Here is a 10,361-nt window from a genome sequence, read left to right as displayed (position 1 = left end):
CCCCCCCCCCCCCCCCCCCCCCCCCACATGTTGAATCTATACCAATTTTTGTAGTAATAACTAATAACTGATGAATGTGATTAGCGAATAACAGTAAAGACGCCAGAAACTTTAAAAACGGCTGGAAAAGAAGAAGTCTTTTCTGACCTCAATAACTGTGCCTGAGAGCATTTTCACATTCATTTTTGTGACTTGCATCCCTGAGAGGCATAGTATTGAAATTTCATACTTTGGGCCTTAACATTCAGTTAACAAGGTTTTAAGCAAAATGCATCAAACTTAGTACAAGCTCATGGCTTTTATCATTGTCAACTGTGAGAAAGTTATATTGTCATGCACTCGATAGTCCAGATGATACCAATGACTGGAAGTAAATTTTCCATGGTCAAGGAGCATCAAATGCACTGTGGAAATATGAGACAAATAGTTTAACCTATTCAAACAGAAATACTTCACCATATCTTCATTTGAAAGCAGGAACTGTTTTATACAGAAGATGAAACAGAAAAATTGCCATAGAATATTAAAAAGATCGTTTTTTTCTTCAATGCACAGATCCTCACCTGTGGAAAAGGAATACACTTGCTCCCGGGTACATGTCCACTATTAATTCCTTTTCGAGGCTCTGGTGCAACACCATCAAACCTAAAACAGTGCAAAACAAAACTCCAGATGACTTAACTCTATGAAAAAAATTAAGCTTGCATAATGAACTCTAGAAAATTTACACATTAACCAATTACAGTTGCTTCAGTCTACTGCAGTTGATTATCAATTTATACTCTCTATTACCTCTTCTTAATAAAAGTTTTTTTCCTAATATTACGGCCAGGTATTTACAGCGAGAACTTGAAAGCGAATCATTCAGTGGTGGGGTGTTCATAGAACAGAAGGCCTCGCCCAAGGAGTGGAAGATTTGGATGGAATCTCGCTCATAGAGGACGAGTATGCGCATCTTTAAATATCCAAATTAAAAACTATTTCCCCCCAACATCATATCTTAAGTATGTAGAGTATAGGTACCACATTTATGTAGCTTTGTTTTAAACTCGAAACCTGCAGAGAGCGGTATTTGCATTGTAATTTGATGGGAAAAGAAGATATGCACAACTACTCGTTCTTGGACAGAATCCACTCATAACGGAAATGACTATACAAAAAACAATTGCAGTTCTTGAAATAAAAATGACCACGAGAGTAACTTCACCAAAACTACTTGAAAATGTAAATATGCCCTACCCTGTAAAAACTATTCTAGAACAGATGATTTTTTCCTAGACCATCATCATACAAGTACCTATGAACAGTATATATCAATCCTTTTTTATTCGTAAACAAGGAACTGACACCACAAAGGAAAGAAATCCTACAAAAGAAGTTAATGTGAGAATTGCTCCTTGACATCACACAAAGAAAGAGGCTAGTAATAATCTAAACATATAAAGAGAAGTGGTTTTTCTTTCTAAATCTTATGCACATACATGTCAATGCATATCAAGCAATCAAATGGCTCTTAACTGGGGCCGCAAGCTGTGACATCTGGAAGAGTACAGTCAACAGTTCTGATTATGCTTGGTATCATAGGCACCTTAGTTTCTTACATGAAAAAGTTGAGGTTTTGCATTTTCTAGAGTTAATGGGCTCATTTGGATAAGGACATACCTATTGTGTTCATTGACCTAGAAAAGGCTTATGATAAAGTCCCAAGAGAGGTTCTATGGAGGTGTTTGGAGGTTAGAAGTGTATCGGTGGCATAGAGTAGAGTGATTCAGGACATGTACAATGGAGCCAAGAGCCGGTAAGAACACTGGGAGAAGACTTAGAACACTTCTAAGCCATAATGGGGTCGCACCAGGGATCCGCTCTTAGCCCGTTTCTATTTGTGTTGGTGTTGGATGAGTTGACACGTCATATCCAAGGAGAGGTGCCATTATGAATGTTATTTGCAAATGACATAGTACTGATTGACGAGACTCGCGATGGAGATAACGCTCGGCTGGAAGTTTGGACACGAATCCTAGAGTCTAAAGGGTCCGGGTTGAGTGGGACCCAAAAGGAGTGCTTATAGTGCAAGTTCAGTGATGAGATACACGAGGTTGGCGTAGAAGTGAGGCTTGATAAGCAGGTCATCCCCAAGAGAGAGTTTCAAATATCTAGGGTCTTTATCCGGGTGAAATCATCCTTGTCTTATTAGACATTCTTGCCTTTAGATTCTTGCTTGATTGTGCTTTGATCCTGCCCTAGCGATTCTTGTGTATAGTTCTCTCTGCCTTTAGTGCTATCATTCTTATCTTATTAGTTGTACTCGTCTTTAGATTCTTGCTCATTTGTGCTTCAGTTCCTGCCTTATTGACTTTGGTCCTTAGATTCTTGCTTTGTCTTTACTCTTGAGTATTGATTCCTGCTCATTTTGATGTAAGCCCTTGATTAGTTATTTTCTCGATCAGGTACAAAGGCTAGGGTCAGGGATGGTAAGTGGGTTATAGGATCTTCTAGGCTGAGAGTGGGGTCTTGGAACATAGGGACTTTAATGGGGAAGTCCATAAACTAGTGAAGATTCTCAAAAAGAGGAAGATTAGTGTAACTAGTGCCTAGGAGACCAAATGGGTAGGTACGAAGGCGTTAGATGTGGACAAGTATAAATTTTGGTACTTAGTAGTCTTGAGGAATACAAATGACCCCTCATGAGCTAGCTTTTGGGGTTGAGTTAAGCCCAGGTATCATATCTTAACAAACATCGTTAGTCTATACACACTACAAGCTGGCTTGGGCAAAGAGGACTTTGCAGGAGCCTTTGGGTTGGGGTAGCCAGTTTGAGTTTCTCAAATGAGGAAGAGAACTTGGTAAGTTCCATAGTACATTGGCTAAGACAAATAGACTATTTTCTTCCTAAGAAAGATGATAAAGGTCTTTGTAAAGACTACAAGGTTATCCCGGGTGAGACTCTTATGAACCAACATAAGCTCCTAATTTTGGTAATATATTTAGAGATTAGGAAGAAGATGAAGAATAGCTCTTAGGACTCTTCAGCGAGGACTGGACATCTGGTGTGTGGACAATTTAATCTAGGGGCTCATCATCGGTAAACATTAATTGGGATGGATCTTTATCTGTTACCATGTTAAATTAAGCTTTGGGCTTAACTCAAACCCCAAAAGCTAGCTCAAAGAGAGGATTGCCCAAGCCTATAAAGACACCACATATCCCTTTTTTTATCTGATGTGGGACCCTTCAACAATTATTGTATTATTCAATTGTAGCCACTGTTTAGAATGGTTTGTCATAGTTTCTCACTTCTGTCATTTCCTATTTCATACTACTTTGAACCATTTTTTCTTGAGCGGAGGATTTATTGGAAATAGATTCTCTACCTCCAAGGTAGGGGTAAAGTTTCCGTACACTCTACTTTCCCTAGACCCTACTTTGTGGGATTACAACGGGTGTGTTGTTATTGTTGTTTAATCCAAAAGAATGAGAGATTGACGATGATCTCACACTTCGTATTGGTGTTGGAAGGACGAAATAGAGGCTCGCCTCTAGAGTCTTGTGTGATAAAAATACACCACCAAAACTTAAAGGCAAGTTCTATCGAGTGGTGGTTAGGCCGACTGTTGTATGGGGCGGAGTGTTGGTCAATTAAGAACTCACATGTCCAGAAGATGTGAGGTGCGGAAATGATAATGTTGTGGTTGATGTGTGGGCAGATTAGGAGAGATAAGATTAGGAATGCGAATATCTAAAACAAGATGGGAGTGGCCCGTGTGAATAAGATAAGAGAAACGAGGCTAAAATGGTTAAGACATGTGAAGAGGAAATGCACAAATGATCTATTTAGGAGGTGTGAAAGGTTGGCAATGGTGGGTTCAAGGAGATATGGACCAAAGAAGTATTGAGAGAGGTGATTGGACATGACATGGTGCATCTTTAGCTTACCGAGGACATGACTTTATATAGAAATTATGGAGATTACGGATTAGGGTAGAATGCTAGTAGGTAATTAAGTATTGTCTCGCTTTCCTGCAGGAAAGGCTTGGTGGTAGTGTAGAGAAGTGTACCTCTGTTCTCCTCTCATTCTAGTAGTATTAGTATTTGTTCTTGTAGTTCCTTGGCCTGTGACTTCTACTTCTTCTTGTTATTTCTGGTACCTCTATCGTCGCATTATTTTGCTATTGCTACTCTTCCTTTTTTTGAATGTTAAGTAATGCTTTCCCTATTTGATATGTCTACTTTACTATTGTTTTCCCTTTTTAAACAGCTGTTTTACATGAGTTGGGGGTCTATCGGAAGCAACATCCCTACCTTCTCAAGGTAGGGATAAGGTCTGCGTACACTCTACCCTCCCCATACCACACTCATGGAATTACATTGGGTATGTTGTATAAAGAGAACATATATAAGCACCTCAACTTGCCTATTTCACACATTATGTAATGAGTGGTCCCTAATAACTCATGACTCCGTGACTGTGGTAAACTTGAGCATTGTCAGGAAAGATACAATGGCAACATTTTCAGATTCCATCCTTTCTCGAGGGTAACGACTAATAATGTTTATCTAAGTTTTCCTGCTTACAAAGGCACATCAATTGCAGCCATTACAAAATGTTCAAGTTGGCTATGCCAACATTCACATTAGGAGAAAAAGTTTCTGTCCACATGTCCTAAAGATAATGTAGCATAAGAAAGAAATACATATTCATATAACGGCAATCTAACTATCTAAATCGCAAGACGTGCCAAAATTTATTACTCCGACCTTTCTAACCATACAACAAGACAGCAGCCTCTCTTTGACTAGCATATTGAAATAATTGTTTATAAGGAAAGCATCCAACAAGGCCCTATAGATGACAAGACATGCCAAAAGATATTACTCTCTAATCAAACGACATATTTAACAAGGCACAAAGACAATTTGACTTGCATATTATACTAACTGTTGCAAAGGAAAGCATAACCTCATAATTTAAGTTTGAAGTTGAACTCTTAGAGTATAGGATGGTCAAATTAAACATCACTATTATTCATAACATGTGCCAAACATTTTCAGACTTAATGTGTCGCATAAATTAGGAGGGAGAAGTAAAATCTAAAAGTAAATCCACAAGGGTTGTAACTGCTTCAAAAGATAATTGACAAATAAAATCTATTCTCGTCATCATGTGAGTGTTGTTGAACAAATAGCTTAGCATATTAGTCAATCACATTTTAAAATATGTGTTTACAGACATGATGAAGTACCTAGCTTTGGATCGAGCATCTATATGCTGATATGCCTTGTCTTGAATGTCCCTTTTAACCTGAAAATATACACAAATCATATCTCCATATCTATAGCCAAGCTAGAAGTATTCTGATAAGAATACATACATTTATGGAGAATATATTGAAAGATTCAATCTTTCTGACCTATGTTAAGTGACAAGATTGTGTTCACATTTTTTTCCAGTATTGGACTATCATACAATCATCAAACTATTAACCTTCACAAAGAGCAGCTATAACCAGAATCCACGAACAGATCAAAGTATTCTGTAGAAAACAACCTCCAATTGTCATAGTTCTAGTCCTCCTAGATTTTCTTCACAAACTTCATGGGGTTGTACCAGTCAATCAGGGAAACGGAGGTAGATTTTTGCAGAACAAAGTTGCACTAAGGGGTCGTTTGGTAGAGTGTATAAAAATAATACCCGGTAGAGTGTATTAGTAATGCGAGTATTAGTTATACTTGTACTAGTTATATATAGATTAATTCTTATGCATTGTTTGGTTTGGTGTATTAAAAATAGTATGCATTGTATAAAAATATTTATTTAAAAAAGTATCCTTCACAATTATGGTGGAAAAGATGTAAAAGTACTTTTCGGGGGCAATTGAGTCTTTAACCATATAAATGCATGTATTAAATCCTTTGCATTACTAATACCTAGAAATCCATGGTATTAGTCACAATAGAGTGTATAACCAATGCAAGCATTAGTTATACATAGCATGAAAAAATGTACCAAACAAAGGACTACTAATATATATAATTAATGCATGCATTATTTTTGCTAATACACTCTACCAAACGACCCCTAAGGGTAACAAATATCAACCAACAAGCTTACAATCTAATACCCACTAAATTGCAGTCCACTTGTAGTTCCGTTCATGTTTTACCTTTGTTTTGCTTTTTGAACAGTAAATATTGTTCCTAGCATAGTCTTTGTGCTGGAGACTTTATAATAGTACTCTTACCTTTCTCTAAAAAAAAATAATCTAATTTTAAGCAGTTGGATTTTGAATACAGCCTGAATGTCAATAATCCAAAAAAAGTCCTTGCCATTACCATCAGCTTCATGATACATGGCTAGATGCAACTACCACCAAGTGCTGTAGGCAGAAAGCAATCAAGGAAACCAACCTGATCAAGAGTCCACACAAGATGAGGCTGAAACTTGGTCTGGAAGGTAGTAGGTCCAACCTGCACATTAAAAATTCTAAGAGAAACATTAAAACCATATAACATTAAATGCACAACGTCAGAAAATATGAAGAGAGGGAGAAAGAAAATGTACCGAAAAGTTCTACATGGCAAGAAAAACTGGTGTTTCAATTTTATATTCATAAATTCCAAGTGGACAAAGAGTGATTGAAAAGGTATTTACATCATATACATCCCCAATAAAACAAAGAATTAAGGAAATGGGAACTTGTCAAACATCAAATTATTCACTTCATCCTATGGAAGACAATTTTAGTTCCTTGAAACTTTTGTGAAGTATAGTTGTCTTTAATACTTGTATTTTTGGAACAAAGGGGATACAATTAAGGAGCAAGAAATATGATGGACTTGATTGACTCTTTAAGCATATACTAGGAGTTCTTAAGTCCATCTCTGTAATTTTTGTATCACCTGAGTACCGTTTTCACTTTTCAGTAAATTTACTTATAAAAAGGATAGATTTTCATTTGAGTAACACAATGAGAGAACTGTTTCTTAAATCGGTTAAGGAGAAAAAGAATCTAAAAAGATAGTCTGACTTGAGTTTCAAACAAAAGTTGCCCATCCCTTACATAATGAATGGTTACACATGAACAAGATGCTATTGTCTGTGGAGCCCTCCGGATATTCAAGAAGCCCCAACAGAGTCACTACTTAAACATTATTTGGAATGATGCAGCAAAAGTCCCGAGAAGACAATACTCAGAGAACCTCAGCCTATTGCTACAAAAGGTGCTGTTCTTGTGGAATCTTGTTTTGTTTAAAGATGTACAAGGCTACAAGCATAGTGAGCTAAAGGAAATGGAGAAATGTTTATCTTACCATCTGTCCTTGGTATACTTTCTCAATTGCCTCAGTGGCAGCACTAGATTTCAGAATGGCATCACCGGGTGCAGTTGACTCGACATCATAACCTGAAGCACGCCATCTTGGCAAGCCACCATCCAAAACCCAAACTTTGTCATGTCCAAAAGCTCGAAACATCCTGATTACCCATTTTCCATTGATTAGACACTTTTGGATGATATGAACTTATCCGCCTTTTATCATCAATTGAATAACTCACCACCAAACACGGGCAGCACTGAAAATGCCCTTGCCATCGTATACAACAACCCCATCTTTGTTCTCGATACCAAGAGCAGATACAGCAGCTGCAAATGCTTCTTCGGACGGCAACATATGTGGCAACTGATAAATCAACAAAGCTTTTCTATCATAAAAGGTGAGGAAATCTATCTCAAAAGCATGCCGGATGGCTAACTGAAGCATCTATTACGGTATAGGTAGAAACATATATGGGACAAAAATGAAACAAAAAATGGTACAGTAGAAGAGAAACTGAAACCAGAGAAGGTTTAGTAATTTGCAAAGATTATGTCGAGCAAATCACTCTTTCCAGAGGAGAAATAACTTAGCAGGGAAGATATCTCACATTTGTAGTTCGATCTGTTATTCCGTCTATATCAAAGAATAGTGCTCCAGGAATGCAAGCGACCTGCTCAAGTCGAAGTTAGAAAATTCTACCAGAAAAACAGAAACAAAATGACTGTTGAACAAAATTACCATAAAAGTGACTGAGAAAATGAAAATTGCTTATCTGTGAACATATTTACTAGAAAGCAATCAGTGATTCAAGATAAAGCAGTGTCATTCAAAAAAGAATTTCTTAGGAGTCAGCACCTGATACTCCTGGAGTGGATTTCTCTGCTCATCTGGCATGTACCAAGATGCATCTAACACCTTTAGAAGAATAGGAAAAAGAAGCAACATCACAGTACTATTTGACAGATGCCTTACATAATACAACCAGCACCACACCCAAAAATTGGAAGAGAAAGAAAACACGTGTAAATGTGTTGCTAAATAGAAATGAACAGAAACGCAAAAGAATTGTCCTTTTTATAGGCGTGAGTTGAGTGAACAAATAATTGCAACTTCAGATTTAATATTTAGAGCAGCAAATGTAGTTTAGACAATTGTAGTAATGGCCATACTATCACCATCTTATTCTTTACCAAGTATTTTGACTGCTAAGACTGAAAAGACCAGAAACCTTTAAGTCGGGGTCTCTGATGTTTGCATGGAGCCAGTCAACTGAAACAACAGGTTCGTTGGTTGATATTGCTAGTGTTGAGAATGATGGTTGTGCCCCAACCGTTGAGGAAGCCATATAACGAGTAAAATAACCCTTAACCTTGTTAGAGTAGTAAGTTGGAGCTACTTGCGAGTGAAATGGTTTCCTCTGCAAGGATTAAGCTAATGATGAACATTCTTGCCAACTTCCCAAGAAAAATGAAATTCAAGAATATACAAGCCAGAAAGTGGTGCTGCTGATAAAGAGTTTTCACATGACTTAAAAGAAATCACAATTTTCCCATGCACTAAAATTCCAGTAACTCTTAATCTTAACCTATCCAGTAAGAGGAATAAAGCCACATCTTAAATTTTAAGCTTTATCCACTAATGAGACTGTAACTCGCAAAAGATGAAAAATTAACAAAAACCTGTACCCCTCCACTTCTATTTGTTTGTGTTATTTTCCTATTTAGTTTCAAGTTCCTTTTTGGAACTTCCCACACACAAGATTAAATGACATTTTCGTACATATCTTTAGTTTGCCACAACATTAAAAAATCTCTTTATTTTCTTAAACTCAGTGTCAAATTCAAAACCAAACAATCAAATTGTTAGTTAAATCATTGATGAGCCATGAAAGTATATAAGTAACAATTTTGATAGTGCCAAGAGAGATATCAAGACAAATGAATTGTGCATTGAGAAACGAAAATATCAAACAAAATCAAAATCTGCAACTCCAGAAAAACCTGGTTTCAAAGTAATTGAAGAAAAATGCAAATCAAAATCAAGATGAAGCAAATTGAATAGAAATCACAGAAATGAAATCAAAGAGGATGAGATATAGCGAACTTACGGTAAAAGCGGAGAGAAGAAATTGGGGAGTGAAAAAAGACAGATAGCGGAAGATTTAACGAAGAGAGCTCTTTCACAATTCCCCGTTTTAATCTTACAATTAATTCTTTAAAAAAGAGTATACGAGTTTGTAGTTGTAAGCAAGTTTCTTAAAGGGTATATTAGTAAAATAAATTTTCTTATTTATGATTTATTTTAAAAGAGAAAAGTCTAATATTTAATATGAGACGATTCGTCATATCATTTTTATTTGTATGTTATTGTTAATTATCCTCACAACATGAACGATTTAAGTGGAGAAATTATTCTAGGTCTTATAATTTAGAGGTGAAACTTAAAAGTTATATATTATTATCTTTTAACAACAAAAGATTGTATTGCAATTCAAATTTTATATTTTAAATTAAATGGTATGTTATTACTAATCATAGTAAATTTGAATATAATTAAATAGAATGACCATTTAGTCAAATGTTCTAATAAAAATAACCCAATTAACTGTTAATTATCAAGAATCTATACTTGATCATTAAGTAATCAATAGAAAGATCATTTGATCATTCACTAATTATGTCTATGTCTACTCATATCTTCTCCGACACTTGGGTAAGTTCAAATAATAAAATTTGATATCTCTACACACATGAATTATTTTGAGTGAATAATGTATCTAAAAGAATAGAATATTGAGAGGAGATCATGTAATCTAAATTTTAGGATTTTTTAGTGGAGATTTAAATCGAATGTCCATTGAAATCTGTCATTAAAACATTTTGAACCTCAAATTCAAAATTTGATCTGTCGCAAATGTGAATTAGTCATTTATAGTGAATATACAATATATTAAAAGAATTAAAACATCGAAAGTTGCCCATATATATAATTTAGAATTATTTAGAGAAGATTTGAGTGAATAGTAAATCTAAAAGGATAAAAAAAAA

The 10,361-nt window shown here is 35.8% G+C and overlaps 1 protein-coding gene across 2 annotated transcripts in view; it reads right to left on the bottom strand.

The window, feature by feature from the left end:
* The window catches only part of LOC125848097 (thiosulfate/3-mercaptopyruvate sulfurtransferase 1, mitochondrial-like), a 20,201-nt gene extending 10,681 nt beyond the window's left edge, over positions 1-9,520 (bottom strand). For both annotated transcript variants that reach the window (XM_049527900.1, XM_049527899.1), the window contains exons 1-9: positions 9,422-9,520; positions 8,543-8,731; positions 8,170-8,229; positions 7,922-7,984; positions 7,553-7,677; positions 7,309-7,471; positions 6,406-6,465; positions 5,241-5,299; positions 564-645 (exon numbers count right to left, since the gene is read on the bottom strand). In XM_049527900.1, the coding sequence (XP_049383857.1) occupies positions 564-645; positions 5,241-5,299; positions 6,406-6,465; positions 7,309-7,471; positions 7,553-7,677; positions 7,922-7,984; positions 8,170-8,229; positions 8,543-8,659 (729 nt within the window). In that variant the 5' untranslated portion in view covers positions 8,660-8,731; positions 9,422-9,520. The remainder of the gene's footprint in view (positions 1-563; positions 646-5,240; positions 5,300-6,405; positions 6,466-7,308; positions 7,472-7,552; positions 7,678-7,921; positions 7,985-8,169; positions 8,230-8,542; positions 8,732-9,421) is intronic.
* Positions 9,521-10,361: the final 841 nt, after the last annotated feature.

The sequence above is a fragment of the Solanum stenotomum genome, chromosome 12 (assembly GCF_019186545.1).
Source record: "Solanum stenotomum isolate F172 chromosome 12, ASM1918654v1, whole genome shotgun sequence".
Taxonomy (NCBI): domain Eukaryota; kingdom Viridiplantae; phylum Streptophyta; class Magnoliopsida; order Solanales; family Solanaceae; genus Solanum; species Solanum stenotomum.
The sequence above is the reverse complement of the archived record's forward strand: the minus strand, read 5'-3'. Positions and strand labels throughout refer to the sequence as shown.